The 18,862-nt window shown below is 48.6% G+C and overlaps 1 protein-coding gene across 1 annotated transcript in view; it reads left to right on the top strand.

Moving 5' to 3' along the window:
- Positions 1 to 159: 159 nt before the first annotated feature.
- The window catches only part of SLC35F2 (solute carrier family 35 member F2), a 47,798-nt gene continuing 29,095 nt past the window's right edge, over positions 160 to 18,862 (top strand). The window contains exon 1 of the mRNA XM_032838428.1: positions 160 to 385. Within this exon, the coding sequence (XP_032694319.1) occupies positions 276 to 385 (110 nt within the window). The 5' untranslated portion in view covers positions 160 to 275. The remainder of the gene's footprint in view (positions 386 to 18,862) is intronic.

Genomic DNA, 18,862 nt, shown 5'->3' with positions numbered 1-18,862 from the left:
GTCACGCATCCCCGAGGCGCGAGTGCCCGGGCGGGGGAGCGCAGCGCCGCGTGTCCTCCGGCGCCCCGGGAGGGGCCGGGCTGTAGTCCGCGGGTGTCTGGTCCCGCCCCGGAGGCCTGAGGAGGGTGAGGCTGGGCGGCCGCGGAGGCCCGAGGAGGAGGCACGCGAGCGAGCGCGGGCGCGCGGGCACGGGGCCGGGTCCCGCCGGCCGCCCAGGCGCCGCCCCCCGTCCTCCCCGCCCCGGCACGTCGGGGGGTTCCGGGCGCCGAGCCTGCATGGAGGCGGCCTCGCCGGCGGGACCCCGCGTCCCGCAGCCGTACGCGCCGGGAGCGGCGGGCGCGCTGGGGAGCCTGCTGCGCGGGCTCAAAGGCCAGCTCTTCACCTGGTGAGTGCGGGGGCGGCCGGCCGGGAAGTGGGGGGCGGCCGCGCGGACTCCCGGGCGGGTTCCGGCGGCTCAGCACGTGCGGCGGGGACGTGGCGGCTCACCTGGCTTTGTGCGGCGCCGCGCGCTCTCCCGCCGCGGGGCCCTCTTGGAAATCGTGGGAATGTGTTTCGGACGATTCGGCGGACATTGGCCGTGTCGGCGCGGTCAGGTGGGCCCTCGGCGGCACCCCCAGCCCCCTGCTCCCCCTCGTCGCCGCCGAGCTCTCCAGGGATGCCCGGCAGGTGGGGGAGCCCGCGCCCGCCTTCCTGGGGCTGCCAGGCCGGTCAGACAGGGCCCCGGTCCTCCACGAAGCGGTGAGTTCACCCGAATGAGGAATCTGGGTGAAGTTTTGTGGTCCCGCCCCGAGCTCGTCCGGAGCCTGCCTCCTCCCTGGCCCGGGGCGAGGTGACACAGCCCCCTCCGGGCCCGGGGGTGCAGGGCCCTGTGCTCTGGAGGGAGCAGCGAAGTGCTTCAGGGATTGGCAGCGACCCTGCACGGGGAAAGCCTTTCTGTGGTCGCCTCGGGGCTTGCCTCCTGCAGACGCAGAGGACTTAGGACCTCAGTCACCAAAGCCTTGGGTATGGCGCAGTCGGTGCTTGGCCTGTTTATGTGGACACCATCAGGTGGTTTTGCCTACTTCGTGGGATGACACTGTCGGTGCAGCCACTCTGGGGAAGAAACAAGCAAAGCTGGGCATTTTGCCCAAGATTTTGAGATGACCCGTAAGGGGTGGTGCCCACCAGCGCCGGTCAAGACTCTGATTTAACTACTTCTGGCCACTGGCCCCCTCATGAAACAGGCACACCCCCCCCCTCCCCATTAACAAAGCAAATATCCCATTAAAGATTGTGATAACTCATTTTCAAAACCAGGTCAGGAATGGTGTGCACATTTTTGTTGCACAAATAGGAATAGTGGGAAATATGTGAGTGTGCTTACAGGGCCAAGTCGGTCAAAATCGCCTGCGTCCTCCAGCTGTGTATGTCCTGATAAATGTCCACAGGTTCTCAGCCGGGAGGTAGCGACAGGTTTCATGGCTAAGGGCCCAGGTTCTGGCCTCAGCTCCTGTTTGTGCCACTTATGAGCTGGGTGACCTTGGGCAAGTCACTTAACTTCTCTGTGCCCCATTTTCTTTCTTGTGAACTGGAGAAGATAACAGTTTGTACCTTGTAGGGGAGATTGTGAGCTGAGGTGGCTGACTACACAGCCTGGCTCATGGTACTGCTCTGTGGAGTTTGGTGGTCGCCTGCCATCAGTCCTCCCTTCCTGGGTGTTGTTTCAGGAGGTGCCAGAGGCCCTGAGGTTGGGCAGACAGTATGGCAGATGGCATTGTAGCGAGACAGAAGAACAAGGATTAGCAGTGATTGCTTTTTTTCTCCTAATGTTCTCATCTTTTCAAAATCCTGGTATCTAATAACTTCCTAAATAGGAGATTTCTTCTGTCTCTGAACACACTTTTTTGTACCTCCTTTATGCATTGTTGCTTTCTTCCTTGTGTGATAGCTCTTTGTGGCCATTTTATGGATGGATGGAGTCCTTCACAGCAGGAATGAAGACTTTTTCCTTTTTCTGTCTCCGACAACCCTTAGCACATAAATGCATGAATGAATGAGGGATGATGAGGGTCTTGAGGCTTCCTTTACCTTCTGCCACACTCCCTGTGTGCTTCCTTTCATTGGTCTTTATTCTAAGGATGTTTGGCTGGAGCTTTATTTATTTATTTTTTTGTTTGGCAGAACTCTTTTTTAATTTTGTTATTTTTCTTTTTTTTTTAAAGCCTCTTAACATTTATTTTCTTAATTTTGTTATTTTTCTTTTTTTTTAAAGCCTCTTAACATTTATTTTCTTAATTTTGTTATTTTTCTTTTATTTTAGAGATAGAGACAAAGTGTGAGCAGGGGGAGGGGCAGAGGGAGAAGATATCCAAGCAGACTCCCTCTGAGCACAGAACCGGACGCAGGGTTTGATCTCATGACCCATGAGATCAGGACTTGAGCCGAAATCAAGAGTTGGCTGGTTTACCGACTGAGCCACCCAGGTGCCTGGTTGGCAGAACTCTTGTTCACTAAGGTTTTCATTCCTACCTCTGGCAACCATCGAGACGCTTGGATTCTGCTTTGCAGTTTTTCCTTATCTGACTCATTTGTTTTAAACTCTCGGTATTAAAACTCACCTCCCAGATTTAAGTTTGAATTGCTGGCTGTAGCCAGAGAGCCATGGGGGAGGCTGATGGGTGGATGTGTTATTACCACATGGGAAGTACGTGGAGGGATAGTTTGTACATAGAGGGACAGGCACAAAAAGGGAAAAGAGTAGCTCTTTCGGCAACTGGGTGCTAAATACAGAGGAAACATTTGGGGCCTGTTTTCGTTATGAGAAGGATGTATTCTAGGTAACCCCAGCTCCTGATAAACTTGCCTCACTAGTAGATAATTTTTCCCTTTGAATAAGACTATCAGATCACTCACTCAATAAAAGTTTATCGAGGACTCAGTATGCGTCAGGCATTCACGATAAGAAGTACTGTATGTTTTCCAGACGGCTTCACTTGTAACTTGGGCTTCGGCCGTTTGTTGCTATCGTGCGATTGACAACGGCTGTGACAGGAGGCTCTGGGTTTCCTAGAATACCTGAGATTTATTTAATTGGATGCCAGTTAGCAGTTTACGTCCTAACACCTGTACTGTAATCATATATGAAAAAATGCATATTTCTTACCACGACTACCAAGTTTGCATCTCTAACAAGCATCTTCAATGTTTATTTCACGTATTTATCCTTTCCCCATTGAAAAAATGGTAAGCCTTTTTAGGTTATATTTTCAGTATTTTATACTGATGAAAAATGAGTTCCCATTCATTTTAAAGATGCAGTTGCATATAACAAGATAAGAATCCTTTACATTCCACTAACTGTATTTACATTTGTATTTTGTGTGTTTCTTTCAGGTCTTTGATTTCTAAATTTTGTGAGGATGTGTGATGGTATATACAAAGGGACTTTTGGGTACAATAATTTATTTTCTCTAAGTGTAATGTTGACTTAGAATTCTAATATTTTATTTTTTTAAATATTCTTTTGAGAGAGAGTGCACACATGAGTATGGGGGAGGGGCAGAGGGAGAAGCAGACTCCCCATTGAGCAGGGAACCTGATGCGGGACTTGAACCCAGGACCCTGAGGTCATGACCTGAGCCACCCAGGTGCCCCAATATTTATTTACTTTAGAGAGACAGAGAGAGAGAGAACGTGCAGGGGAGCAAGGGGGTAGGCAGAATGGGGAGAGGGAGACACTCTCAAGTGGACTCCCCACTAATTGGGGCTCTGTCTCGCAACCCTGAGATCATGACCTGAGCCAAAATCAAGAGCCACCCAGGCACCCGTAGAATTCTAATATTTTAATTCTTATTAGTTTTTCTACATCTTTTCATTTATTTGTTACCTAAGATGGTAAGCTTTTGAGGGCACAGACTTTACTCTTTTTGTAGCACGATGTAGGACATGGGTTCATTTGTTCTTTGATTTGCCACACCTCGAGCCTCTGTGGTATTCTAGGTTCTAGACCCCTCTCTGGCCTACAAGAGATGAATAGGGTTTAGTTTGAGAGAGTTCATCATCGAGTCGAGTTTAGTAGAGGCGAGCACAAGGTACAGACGGCACGAAGGAAGGCAGAAATCAAGGTCACCAGGGTGAGTAGGGTTGGAAAGCGTGGCCGAGAGGGTGATCAGGAATTGGAGGCATTAATAGGAGTTTTCCAGGTGAACTAGGAGAGGAAGAGTGTTTTGCTTAAGGAACTGCAAGTAGTTTGGTGTGAGGAGGGCGTGGGCGTGAGGAGGCAAGGCCACTAGTCGTCGGTCCGTGGACACTTGTGCACTGTGCACACCTGTGATTGTCTGGCAACGGGCCTGGCCCTTGGGCTCCTCCTTTCTGCTCAGTTTCCTCCTTTCAAAGGTGAAGGCCCAGGAGTTTTTGAAGGTGTCATTTAGTGGTGAACTGTAGAGCCTTCATCCGTTGATGGGACAGACATCTCCTGAGGGTTCCTTGTGGGCACAGCAAGGTCTCTGGGTGGCTTGCAGCTCTGCTGAGCGGGACCGTTCCTTAGGGTCATGTAAGCAAGGATATAAGTGGCTTTCTGTGGCTTGTGTAAGTGTAGAACTGAGGAACTCTAGATCCTGCCCATCTCCAATGTATCTCCTCCCTTCCCCCTTGCCTTGGTGAGATTATTTAATTCACATCTGTCTCCTCTACTGACACCAGGAGGGGAGAAGTTCTACTTACTTTTTAGTCACTGTTGTCTACTCTGATGAGCACAGTGCCTACATTATTTTAGATACACGGTGAACACCAGATGATTGAATGAATCCCTAGTTCCCAACAGGAATATTATTTTTTATCTTTTATTATTTTTTAAAGATTTTATTTATTTATTTGACAGAGAGAGAGAGAGAGAGAGAGCATGAGAGCACGCGTACAAGCAGGGGGGAGCAGGAGGCAGAGAGGGAGAAGCAGGGGAGCCTGACCTTGGGCTCAATCCCTGGACCTGGATCCCTGGATCATGACCTGAGCTGAAGGCAGATGCTTAACCGACTGAGCCACCCAGGTTCCTCCCCCCATAGGAATTTTATAATAGATCACTTTTCTTTTCTTTTAAGATTATTTATTTTAGAGAGAGAGAGAGGGTGAGGGAGGGTGAGTGGGGGAGGGGCAGAGGGAGAGAATCCTAAGCAGACTCCCTGCTGAGTGCAGAGCCCCACACAGGGCTCGATCTCAGGACCCTGAAATCACAACTGAGCCCAAGTCAAGAGTCAGGTGCTCAGCCCGCCGAGCCACCCAGGCGCCGGCACAGAGCCGTCTGTGCTCCCATGGCCCTCCAGGGCTGGCCACCCATGCAGTTTCCAACTCGTAGCCTCCACAAACCACAGGGTGACAAGCGTGTTTCTGCATGTCTCCTTCTGTGCTGGGGAAGAGCCAGTGGGCAGGCTCAGGTGCGTCCTGCTAGGTGACTAAGGAGGAGAGAGGGGATGAACCCCAGGATGGGGCCTCTGTGGGCACCAGCTTCACTGCTCACTGATCTCACTGCTGCTGTTCTGGGCCCTTCTGGCCGGCTGTTCTAGAACCCTGACAGCTGCTCTGGAAAGAGGAGGAGGCCATCTCTCTGGGTTGTGGCCCACAAGCTCTAAGAGCTTGGAGCGAGGGGGTGGGTGGAGGAATGATTTTTGGCTGGACAGCTTGTACCTTTTTATTAGCTTCTCAGTGCTGCAGGGAGTTGGTAAAGAGACAGGCGGTCAGTGTCCCCATGCAGCGTGGGACGGAGGTGAGGGTGGATGAGGGTGGACGTCACTTCACTCCTGTGTGCCCTGACTGGGCCCCTGGCAGGTGTCTGCCCCAGGCTGTCCTCTCCCTCCTGCAGAGCAGCTGCACACACAACCTTTGAGTTACTCCTGCTTATCTCTGCTCCTTTCTTCAAGTTGATTAGGAGATGAATGAGATGATGGCTTTCAGTGCTTATTCCCACCTTATTCTCTTTCTTTTTAAATGTTTTTATCATTAACATATAATGTATTGTTTGTTGGGGGGAGGGGGCGTGGTAACAGGTCTGTGAATGTCAGGCTCACACAATGCACAGCACTCACCTTAACACAGACCCTCCTCAACGTCCATCACCCATCGCCCCATCCCTCCCACCTCCCTCTCCTCCAGCAGCCCTCCGTTTGTTTCCTGAGATTAAGAGTCTCTTATGGTTTGTCTCCCTCCTGGTCCCATCTTGTTTCATTTTTTTCCCTCCCTACCCCCCACGGCCCCCCACCCTGCTTCTGAAATTCCTCATATCAGAGAGATCATCTGATAATTGTCCCTTTCTGACTGACTTATTTCGCTTAACATAATACCCTCTAGTTCCATCTACATCATTGCAAATGACAAGATTTCTTTTCTTTTTTCTTTCTTTTTTTTTTTTTTTTGATGGCTGCTCCATCTTTTTCTTTTTTAAAAAAGATTTTTATATTTATTTGAGAGAGAGAGAGCATGGGGAGGGGCCGAGGGGGAGGAAGAGGGACGAGCCCACTCTGCTTAGGGAGACACGGAGCTCGATCGCATGATCTCTTGACCCTGAGCCCACCACCCTGGCCGAAACCAAGCCCAACCCACTCTGCCCCCCAGGTGCCCCAATTCCCCATCCGGACAGCACTTCCAGGCTATTTCCAGGGTCCACTTCCCCCTTCAGTCCCTGCGCTCAGGACTTCAGAGTGGGCCTCTTTCGTCTCTCACGTGGACTGTTGTCACAGCGGCCATCCCTGCACTTCCTGCCCCAGCCATCTCCCGTCACAGGAACCAGAGTGGTGCCATATAACACTGGACGCTATCATAGCTGCCATCAAGTGAGAATTCATCCATGTCAGGCATCTGACTTACCTTTCATCCATCAGGCCTTACAACAATCCTGTGCAAATATTTTTAGTCCTGTTGGTGGCAGGTCAGTACCCTGCCCCCAGGCGCTGCTGAGAGGCAGACTCAGGACAGTTTCCTTTGATCTTAAAGACCAGACCTGCTTTACTGTTTCAGAAATCCCACTGCATCCTGTTCGGCTTCCTCTGGGGACCTGCACCGGGTTTGCAAACCAGGGTGCTTTTGGGGTTCCCTGGAGGCTCCTCAGGGGCTCTTGTGGGGCAAGTTGGGAGATGGGACCTGGTGGGCTCCTGGGCTGGTCTCTGGCACCCATCAGATCTGTTGCTCTGCCTGTCATATGGTTAGGTTTTTATGCCGGATGGTTGAAGAAAGTTCTGGAGCTAAAAAGTCTGAGAGCATCTGGTGATAGGATAGAGCTCCAGCTGTGGGGGTGGTTCCCATCCTCCTTTCCTGTGCCGCCTCCTCCCTCCTCCTCCTTCTTGCCCTGAACACAATGATTACATTTTTAGTGGTTTTCATTGTGGTAAAATAGATCATAAAATTTACCATTGTAACCATTTTTTTTAAAGGTTTTATTTATTTGACAGACAGAGATCACAAGTAGGCAGAGAGAGAGAGAGGAGGAAGCAGGCTCCCCACTGAGCAGAGAGCCCAATGTGGGGCTCGATCCCAGGACCCTGAGATCATGACCTGAGCCGGAGGCAGAGGCTTAACCCACTGAGCCACCCAGGCACCCATTGTAACCATTTTTAAGGGTACAATTCAGTCACGTGAAGTACATTCACAGTGTTGTACACCCATCACCACTGTCCACTTCAAGAATTTGTTGCTCGTCCCATACAGAAACCCTGTCCCTGTCCAATACTAACTCCGCGTCCCCCTCTCTCCTCAGCCGCGGGCAAGCACCGTCCTGCTTTCTGTCTGTCTCTGTGAACTGACTATTCTCGGTCCCTCATGGAAGTGCAGTCACACAGTGTTTGTCCTTTTAGGAGGGCCAACCCTGACATGAACGACAGGGGCCGCCTGTCACTGGCCCCCGTGCCTCTCCGGGCTCATCATCCGTCTCCCAGATTGTCCGTCTCTGGGGGTAGCGACGAGCCTGTGATTCCCTGCACACCCTTCCCACCTGTAGCTCCCTCCACGGACGGTTGTCTTACCCCCTCTTCTGGCTGCGTAAAGACCCTGTACATGGCCCCGAGTCGGGCAGTTTTCTTCCCTGTCTCTCTTCACACACGTCTTGGCCTTTCGTCCACATCCTTCTGGCCCTCGTTCCTCACCCATTACACGGACCGTATCGGGAAAGGGGTCGTCATCACCAGCCTGGGAGAGGGCGTTAAGGCTGGGGATGGCAGTTCGTCTGAAATACCGGTACAGCTGACGTCGTGCCTGGCTTTGACCCGAACCCGTGGCTCTGGATTTCTAGGAACAGTGCTAGCCTGTGTGCGGCGGGACTTGTCGGTCAGATGCCTGCGTTAGGGCTGAGGTTCAAGCGGGCCGTTTGCCCTGGACGGTAGCCGCGTCTGGGGGAGAAGTGAGTTGCCTCCCAGGGTAACTGCTTGTGTATGTAAGTTTGGGTAAGTTTATTAAAAAAGGTATAAAACCTTCCTTATAGCATTATTTATTGAGGATCGTCAGAAAAAAACGGATCCTTTCACACAGGTGAATTTGCACGTAACTTAAAACGCACTCTTTTGAGTATTAAAGTTTACTTTAAAATCCAACTGAGTGGCTTTAGGCATGAAATGGATGACTCACTTCTGTAAACTAATTCATGATTTGGGGCAGCAGTTCTTCCACATTTTATTGATTTGTGTTGGACAGCTTTCGAGGGCACGCCACTATTGTGTGGGTGTATTTGCAACTAATCCTGAGATTTTGCCCAGAAAAAACCAAAACATTATTTAAATATCTTCGTGGTGGGGGCACCTGAGTGGCTCGGCTGGTCAAGTGTCTGACTCTTGGTGTGAGCTCAGGTCATGATCTCAGGGTCGTGAGATTGAACCCCACCTTGGACTCTGTGCTGGGCGTGGAGTTTGCTCACGAGACTGTCCCCATCTTCCTCTGCCCCTTCCCCTACCTCTCTCCCTCTCTTTAAAAAAAAAAAAAAGGAAGTCTTTATGGTATATTCATTTATTTATTAAGATTTTATTTATTTATTTGACAGACAGAAATCATAAGTAGGCAGAGAGGCAGGCAGAGAGAGAGGAAGGGAAGCAGGCTCCCCACTGAGCAGAGAGCCCGATGCGGGACTCGATCCCAGGACCCTGGGACCATGACCTGAGCCGAAGGCAGAGGCTTAACCCACTGAGCCACCCAGGCGCCCCCATTATGGCATATTTAAAACAAATGTATGAGACTATTCACCTTTTAGTAACGCGTATTCATAACACCTTTTCTTCACGATTCAGGATCATCCTCGTGAAGTTTATTCTGCTGAGCGGCAGTAATAAGAATATGTTCGGGACCAGTGAAGTCAATTATTTGTCTTCTTTTTTTTTTTTCCCCACAGTTGTCACATGTGATTTTTTCTGTGTTGCTGAACATATCTCTGGAAGTCTGCATTCTTTCTAAATGAGGACTTCTGTGCTAACCCTGTAGAAACCAGATAACCCGATTTCTCACAATTGCTTGTGGTGAAAGTATTAGTGGGCCGTGAATAAATATTTAAATAATTTTCATTTTAATAAATTATAGAAACCTTTAGTCCATAGATTTGAGGTCTTTTATTTTTAAATGGTGACAGATGTCTGTGTTAATTAAAGTCATCAGATAAGCGATACAGCACAAAAATTTGGCTACTTGTGTTAATGAGGCAGAGAGAGTCTATGAAGAAATCATAGTTAAGTCCCAAACCTCTTTCTAGTCATTTCTTGCAAGATAGCATACTTAAGGAACATAATGACTCAGTTTCTTCAGTCCAACAAATCCTTAGTGAGAGTCTGAGGCCGGTATTGTGGTGCCAGAGTCGTACTGGGACAACCCTGCTTGGAAGAGTTTAGAAGAGGGGCATCTGGCTGGCTCAGTCAGGAGCCAGTCAAGAGCTGACTCTTGATCTTGGGGTTGTGGGTTTGAGCCCCACGTTGGGTGTAGAGATTACTTAAAAAATAAAAAATACATTTTTTAAGATTTTATTTGACAGAGAAATCACAAGTAGGCAGAGAGGCAGGCAGAGAAAGAGGGGGAAGCAGGCTCCCGGCTGAGCAGAGAGCCCAAAAATAAAATCTTTAAAAAAAAAAAAAAGAGTCTACAAGAACCATTTCTTAAGCTTTTCACAGTGGTATCAAGCCAAAGTTTAAAAAAAAAAAAAAGTAATAATATAAAATAAAGTCTTTGTTAGGTAAAGCTGAGTTGGTCAACTTAGAGCAACCTCCCTATTCCGGGACCTCGGGGAGGCTTAAGTCAGTGTCGTCCTACAGTAATTTTCTGCGGTGAGCATTATAATGCTGTCACTGGCAGCCTCATTGGACACACGTGGAAGCTGAGGCATGGAGGGGTCAGGTATTTTCCCTAAAAGTCACACAATTACACAGTAGGAAGGAGGGCAACGATGTTTCACCTCCGACCCCTCAAGTCTGGCTCCAGAGCCTGTGTGCCTAACACTGCACTGTCCTGCCTCTTGTGAGCTGAGCAGCAAACTGAAAAGGAAGAAAAAAAGGCCTTGGACAATTAACGTCACACAACCCCCGCCCCCACACCCCTGCCCCCCTACCCCCACCCCCAACTTTTTGTGATGTGTATCCCTAGGGCTGCCAGAGAGTCTATGAAGTCACAGGATACATAATCTAATGTGTCTTCCTGGAGCATCAGTTATTTTTTATTTTATTTTTTAAAGTAAGCTCTACCCCCAGCATGGGGCTTGAACTCAGGATCCTGAGATCAAGAGTCGCGTGCTTCACTGACTGAGCCAGCCAGGTGGCCCTGATTTAATTTATTTTGTGGACTCCGGTTGCATGGAAGTGGAGTGGTAATTCCTGGCTCATGACACACGTTCAGTGTTGGCCATGAATGGCTAAGTGACTTTTTTAGTGCAGTAAGTTGTGCAAACCCATCACAAGCCCTAAAACTAGAGTCCTGCTGGTAACTTACAACTACCTGGTCAGGCCCTCCGCCCACGTTCTTCCCCAACCAGAGAGAATCACTATCCTGAATACCCCTCTCACCGTTCCCTTGCTCTCATTCTCTCTCTCTCTCTCTCTTTCTTTTTTTTTTTTTTTTTACAGTTTTGTTCCTCTGTGTATTTCTAAAAAGTATGCTTTTACTATCTTTTCTTTTACTTTATTAAAAGGATATCCTACTATAGACAGTCTGTCGTGATTTATTTCCCCTTCCGTGTCACACTGCCAAGATTGATCTGTGCAGTTGCCTAATGCTGCAAGAACCCTCACTTGGACTCTGTGTAATATTCTTTTCTGTGCATAAACCGTACTTTATTAATTCAGTTAATGGGCATTTGGGTTTTTTCCAGGTTTTTTCTTATAGTGAACAGGACTTCCAGGAACAGTCTGCTATATGTCTTCTATTGATCACATATAAGCGCTTCTTCTTCTTTTTTTTTTTTTTTTTAAAAGAGTGAGAGAAAGAGAGCATGAGTGGGAAGAAGGGCAGAGGGAGAGAGAAATAATCGTCAGCAGGTTCCACACTCAATGCAGAGCCGGATATGGGGCTCGAGCTCATGACCCTGAGATCAAGACCTGAGCCCAAATTAAGAGTCTGAGCTCAACTGCCTGAGCCACCCGGGTGCCCAGCACTTCTTTTATAGACACACACGGGCATACAGAATGTCTGGGGGTGGGCGGGGGTGGGGACAGCTAGATGCTAGGGCAGGTGACTTTTCAACTTCACAGAATGCTGAACTGTTTTCCTGAAGCGGTTGTACCAGTTTACGAAGCCACCCTCTGAGTATGAGAACAAACATCCTTTCTAACACTTGGTATTATTAGACTTTCAAAGTTTTGAGTCAAATCTGCACATCCCTGATCCCCGGTGCAGGTGGGGCTCGGTTCATAGGCCTTCCTGTTTCCACTTCGGAAAGATGTGGAAGAGCCATGTTGAGGGGTGCTTGGGTGACTCAGTGGGGTGAGCATTGGCCTTCGGCTCAGGTCATGATCTTGGGGTCCTGGGAATGAGCTCTGCATCAGGCTCCCTGCTTAGCGGGGAGCCTGCTTCTCCCTCTCCCTCTGCAGCTCCCCCTGCTTAGTATCTCTCTCTCTCTGTTAAATAAGTAAATAAAATCTTAAAAAAAAAAAAAAGAAAGAAAGAACCATGTTTTGCACATTGTTTTTATAATAAATGGTTTGCCCTATACACAGTGTGATTTACATGGATTTTAAGGATACCCCCTGAGAGTCAAAAAAGTTGGGGCTGGCTTCAGGTTCCCCACAAATGGTGATTTACTTCTCTTTGCCTAATAGAGGCATTCTGTTGAAAAGCTTGAGAGTTGGCTGGGTTACATCAGAAGGAGGGAAGCTGACTAAGGAGGGGAGTGGGTTTTTCTGGTGTGAGCCCTTGTGGAGGGTTGAAAAGCTCACAGGAAATCTCCCTTCCGCTTCCGCCTCCGCCTCCCCATCCCTCCAGGCCAAGTGCCAGGAACTTTCTAGATAAGACTCAGATTGCTCTTTTCTAGTGCCTGGTTGATGTTTGACGAGTGTATTAGTGGGAAATGCAGCTCCCCACTGGTGTAGGTAAAACAGAGGATTTACAGCCTCACAGAGTTTGAGGAGGAGAATGTGCCAAACCGCAGAGGGAGGGGACAGGGCTGGGGCCCGGAACCCAGCCACATGGGGGTTTTCTGTCTGTGCTCTGACTGCTGTTCATTTCCTTCTTTTAACTGCCCACTGGTTGCTTGTCCTCACTCCAGGATCACCTTTGATGGTTTAAGCCACACACAGAAACAAGCAGTTTTGTTTTGATCATCTGCAGGAAGGCTCATTGAGATTTTACAACAGTTTAAAAAAAAATGGCCCTTCAGAACTTCTGATGTAGCCTCCGGGAGAAGGCAGTCGTTGGAATTTAGAGTTTGATGGTCTGTGGCTTCTTGGCTGCTTGCTGAGAACAGGGTTAGTCTGTTTCCTTCCGTGCCCGTGCCAGACTGGGGTGGGTGGAGAGAGGGCGGCACACCTGTTGTAAATGGCATCATCCAGACTCTCGAAACAGCAAGGCACTGGTTGGCCCGGACTAAGCCCGTCCTTGAGAATCCGCCCTTCCCCCACCCCTGCACCCACCTTGCCTTCCCACCTGGAGCTCCTGTTCCTGGCCTCCGGAGCAGGTTCCCGTGGGTGCCCCTGGCTGAATTCTCACGGAGGCGTCTGGGGGTTGGGAGGGTCCTGGAGGTGAGAGGCCAGTCCTCACATTCTGACCACAGTTAATGCTGCCCCCGTCCCCACATCTGTCGAGGCTGTAGGATTCGTAGTCCTGTCACAGGTAACCACAGAGAATCGGCAATGTGCCCACCTGTTTCACGCTTTCTCATTTCAACCAGTCCCACGTCAGAGGACGGAGGGAGGCTATCGTATATAGATATTATGTCCTCTCTTGTTTTCATGAGAACACCACTTACTAAGATCAAACACACCATCAAATGGGCGGTGCTGAGCTGTGCCAACTGTTAGAGATGCAGGATAATTTGTATCACTTGATCTCGCATGGTGTCAGAATCTTCAATATTACAGGATTTATTTTTGTTATTATCAGGGAGGCAGTGTGTAGAATGGGAAAAACAGAGACTTGGTGATTTTCTGACCTTAGGGACATTTCTCACTGGGGCAGGTGTGTACACGTGATCCCTATCCCAGGAGAGGTTTTGTGAGTTTTATTTATTTATTTATTTAAAAGGTTTTATTTATTTATTTGACAGAGAGAGAGTACAAGCAGGGGGAGCAGCAGGCAGAAGGTGTTTGAGAGAGGGTGGGAGAAAAGAAAGACCGAGAAGCAGACTCCCTGACGAACAGGGAGCTCAATGTGGGACTCGATCCCAGGACCCTGAGATCATGACCTGAGCTGAAGGCAGATGCTTAATCGACTGAGCCACCAGGCACCGTTTTGTGCGTTTTAAGTGGAGTAACACAGATAAACACTTAGTATGGCGCTGGCCCCGCCGTTATTTTTATGAAGCCACCTCACTTTTGTTAAGATAATGAAAAAAGGTTTTCTGAGTCCCTGCTAGATGCCAGCAGCGTACTCCTGTGGGACAGAGACGAGGAGCCCACCCTGCTTGGGTTGCTCTCCAGGTTCTGCCATTCGCTAGCTGTGTGATACTGGGCATGATGTGTGACATCTCTGTGCCTCAGTTTCATTATAAATACCAATTACAGAGCACCTACCTCTTAGGATTGTTGGGAGGATTGAATGAAGCAGGACTGTGAAATCCTGAAATTGTTGGGACGGGACCTGGTACGTAGAAAGGGTGCACTCGGGGTGTTTGATACTGTTCTCACTGTTAAGAGTAACAGTGGTAACAATCACAGTGGTAATTAAAATAGTAACTACAACGATGGTAACAATAACCATGACAGTAACAGTACTAGATACTGTTCTCCAGACAGAATTGGGTGTCTTATGATTTAGTTATGACACTGCCTGGAGGTAGCACAGACCCCATAGGTGAAGGGGTCCCCCAAGGTTGCCCTCCCCCAGCTCCCTACCCCCCACTTCAGACACTGGTCAAGATTGCCAGATTGGCACCTTGTACTTCTGACTGACCGACTGCAAATCAGAGGCTCCCACGACCTCAGCCTTGGGTTCAGTGATTTGCTAGAGCAGCTCACAGAACTCAGGGAAACAGTTTATTTATTAAATTGCCAGTCGATGATGAAAAGGTACAACTCAGAAACAGCCAGATAGAAGAGATGCATAGGGCGAGGTAGTGGGGAAGGAAAAGGCAGGGAGCTTCACCCTCCTAGCACCTCAGTGTGCTCACCAAACCTGGAAGGTCTCTGAGTTCCTTGGTTAGGATTAAAAAAAAAAGATTTATTTATTTATTAATTTTAGAGAGAGAGCCCGTGGTGGGGGAAGGGCAGAGGGAGAGGGAGGGAATCCTCAGACAGACTCCCTGATGACCGAGGAGCTCAGAGCCTGGGATCATGACCTGAGCTGAGACCAAGAACCAGATGCTTAACGTACTGAGCCATCCAGCCTTCCCTTTAGTTAGGATTTTTAGGGAAGGTGTCATTATATAGGCACAGGTGATGAGCTCATTGGTCGTTAGGGCATGGCTCAGCCTCCAGCCCCTCTCCCCATCCTGGGGTGGGGGTGAAGGTTCCAAGCCTCCAAGTCCGGGCTGGTTCCCCCGGAAACCAGCTCCCCTCTCCTTAGGGGCTTTCCAGAAGTCACCTCATCAACATAAACTTGGGTGTCCTTGAAAGGGGCTTGTCATGAAGAACAGAGGATGCTCCTCTTTCTCTTACCACTTTTAGGAGCTCTGGGGAGGCCAAGATTAAAAATATATATTCCTTATCATATCACAGTTTGGGAGGTGATGTATTCCCAGGTTCACATGGAAAAATTCACATGGGAATTTTTGAGGAACCTTATTCTGCCTCCTCCATTTGGTGATAGAATCTAAACGTGGTTTGGAGAAGAAAATAGAGCCCCAAGACCCTTAGATGCTGGTGAAAAACTAAACAATAATTCATAAAATGTCAAGGAAACGTTTTCTCGACTCATCTAACCCACCGCCTTTGGTCAGTGTTTGAAGTAATCGACCGAGCTGTGCTAGACTCGCTTTTAAGCTGCATGACACGTTTGAAAGAGATCCGGTGGCTGTCCCTCTGCGCGAGACCTGCGTGGATGGGCTGCGGGCACGGAGGGTAATGGACAGTACGCGCTGTTCCTGCTGCTGGGACAGCAGTTCCTGTCCTTGTCTCTTGACCCAAACAACTTGTCTTCGTTGGTCAAGTCTCAGATGAAGTATCACCTTGTGAGGAAAGCCTCCTACAGAGTCTCACATTAGGTTAGGTCCCCTCGTGCCGTTTTTGACAAGACGGATGGACCTCAAGTACGTTACGCTACATGAAATAAGTCCGACTGCTCCGTGTTTTTCTTCGCTGCTGTGTTATGAGCTGTGTGAAGGCGGGGCTGGTCACTCCCTGTCCTCTGGAGCCTGGCCGTGTCAGGGACCTACTCGGTAGTAAAAAATATTTGCTGGATTGAACAGGATACCGTTAAGAAGCTGGTAATAAAAAGGTCACTGTGGGCTGTTGAAGTTGCTGCTGTTGGACGATTTCCCCCAAGCAGACGAGAATTTGCACACATTCTGCTCTCTAGGTAGGAGTCTCTGAGGGGGACAGCAAGGGCTACCCCCACTCCTCTGAAAACGCGCAGGTATAAACTCGATTCGAGCATCCCTGAGACAGGTCAGCTCCTCCTTCAGACCAGGCTGCCGTGTCGCAGGCGGTGGTGTGGTTTCCCTCACGTCCTTCGGGTGGCCATGCCCTGTCCCTGCATACTTCTTCCTGCCTCTGTGTGTGTGTGTGTGTGTGTGTGTGCGCGCGCGCGCGAAGGCTCAGTAGCCAACCAAGGCAGGGAGTGCTGACCCCTTCAACTAGCGTTCACTTGATTTTCTGCCAAACTCTAATTTTCCAGAAGATTTGATACTGCTAGCTTTCTCTTCTTGGCTGTGGGATGACATTGTGATGATTAAAGTGGACACGTATTACGGAAGGTTGTGTCCTTCATTAGTGCAGACGGTATTGATGAAATCGACTGGAGTGTGTTAGGCTATATTTGCCCACAAAATTCCAAGTAAAATGTAAAATAGTTCTCATTCTATCGGAACCTGTTCTGTGATAACCGAGTCTACAATTATCACGGACTGTATTTTGTAAGGGAAAGTACATTATTGAAGTCCTATTCAATGATCGGCTAAAAGGCCAGGCATTTAAAGAAGAGCCGTTGAATGATCTGACCTGCATTTTTGCAGCTTCATCCATTTTCATCAAATACGGGTTAGAGAGGAGCGCCTGGGTGGCTCAGTTGTTAAGCATCTGCCTTCGGCTCAGGTCATGATCCCAGGGTCCTGGGATCAAGCCACACATCAGCCTCCCTGCTCAGTGGGGAGCCTGCTTCTCCCTCTCCCACTCCCCCTGCTTGTGTTTCCTCTTTCGCTGTGTTTTTCTCTGTCAAATAAATAAATAAAAATCTTTTAAAAAATGGGTTAAAGAGGGAAGAAAAGGGGATGAGTCCTCTCTTCTGAAGTTACTTTATTTAATTTTTTAAAAAAGATTTATTTGTTTATTTGAGAGAAAGAGCACAAACGAGCCAATGAGAGTGTTGGGGTGGGTCGGGGGAGGGGGGAGAGAGAATCCCAAACAGATTTCTAGTGAGCCTGGAGCCCAACACAGGGCTCGATTCTAGGACCCTGAGATCATGACCTGAGCCGAAACCAAGAGCGGACACTTAACCGACTTCACCAGCCAGACCTCCTGAAGTTATTTAACAGAGCCATGTAGGAGGGAATGTAGTAGGCTAGCAGATGCACTTTACTTAGTGCTGGGGGTTTGCATTTTGTCCCCGATTCTGCCACTTTTGAACAATGCCAGTTGGGTGACCCGTTTCACCTCTCCGAGCTTCATTTTGTTCATCTGTCACTCTGCTGGGTCAAAACTTAAAAACGAGAAGGTGCAGGAGCGTTTTTGTAAATGGCAAGGCCCTATGGAAAACAAAGTCAGATATTCTGATGGGGTCCATTAGCATGAATGTGATAAATAAATAATACCTGGTAATGATGCGTGCCCCATCGGCAAATCTGGGGAGCTTTAAGTCAGCAGTCTGGAACCTCGAGTTGCCCGGACAAAGAGTCCCAGGTCGTAGGAGAGAAGGTGAGCTCTGAATCCAGATAACACGAGGATTCAGAACAAGGAGTCAGGAATGCTTCCGATGTTACTCTCCATGCTTGCTTTCTGGTCCTTTCCTGGTTCTTTGAAGAAAAAAACATAGATTTGGAAAAACAGATTTCTCCTTGTTAGAAAATTTGGTATGCCCAGAATGGATAAAGAAGAAAATAACCAAAAATGTCCTATAATTCAACCTAAATTCTCTGTTAATTTTAAGGTTCACTCAGGCAGTTTGACCCATCAGTCATTGTAGTCATTGACTTCTTATCCCTTTGACTACCGCCCTTTGGCTGTAGACCTTCTCTTGTTCCCAGAGAGTCAGAATAGAAAGAAGCAGTTCACGGGCATCTGGGTGGCTCATTCTTGGTTTTGGTTCAGGTCCTGAACCTCAGGGTCATGGGATGGAGCCCCGTGTCGGGCTCCATGCCCAGTGGGGAGTCTCCTTGAGATTCTCTCCCTCTCCCTCCCGCTCATTCTCTTTCTCTCTCTCTCAAATAAATAAAATCACTGGGGGAAGAAAAAGAAAGAAACAATTCCAGGAATGAGCCGTTGGGAAGGTCCAGAGGTTGAAGTTCAGACTGGGTGAACATACCTGAGGTATAGTTAAAGTGAGTGGGTACAATTGGGTGGGTTCTTTGCTGGATTTAGACGGGCGCTAAGCTTGCTTTTCTCTCGGCTTCCGCTGTATTGTTACAGAATACTGAAGACTTGGTTAGCCCCACTCCCCCCACCTTGGATCTAAGAAGTTCAATTGGACATATGGTGAAGATAGTAGAGAAAAGATCTTGTCCTCATTTCAGAAGTGTCCCGCTCCATTGTTCTACATAATGATCATAAATACAAGAAAACTTGATGGGTGTTATTTATGGCACCCTTTTTGGAAGAGCTTGCTTCAATGGCTTAGTAAGTACAGGACTGTGGTTTTGGCAAATCTCCACGAACATGCCGCTAGCATTGTGGATAAGAAAGCTGACCTCTGAAACTCTGGATTCTTGTACGTTGCTGGAATATTCCAGTCTTCTGTGTCTGGGACATCACGGTCAGTTCACTTGAGGGGGTCACCAGGCTCTAGATAAGATGATTCTTGCTACTCAAGCTCACATTTATGCCTGAAAATAAATGTATTAATTTAGAATGAGAATTGTTGCTGTCAAATTTGACAGCTGCTCATAGGAAGACCGTCCCAACCGAAAAACATACTTGGG

This window comes from Lontra canadensis, unplaced genomic scaffold (genome assembly GCF_010015895.1).
Source record: "Lontra canadensis isolate GAN:19392208 unplaced genomic scaffold, GSC_riverotter_1.0 scaffold104, whole genome shotgun sequence".
In the NCBI taxonomy this organism is placed as follows: Eukaryota; Metazoa; Chordata; class Mammalia; order Carnivora; family Mustelidae; genus Lontra; species Lontra canadensis.
This window is presented reverse-complemented; position numbering and strand designations above follow the sequence as displayed.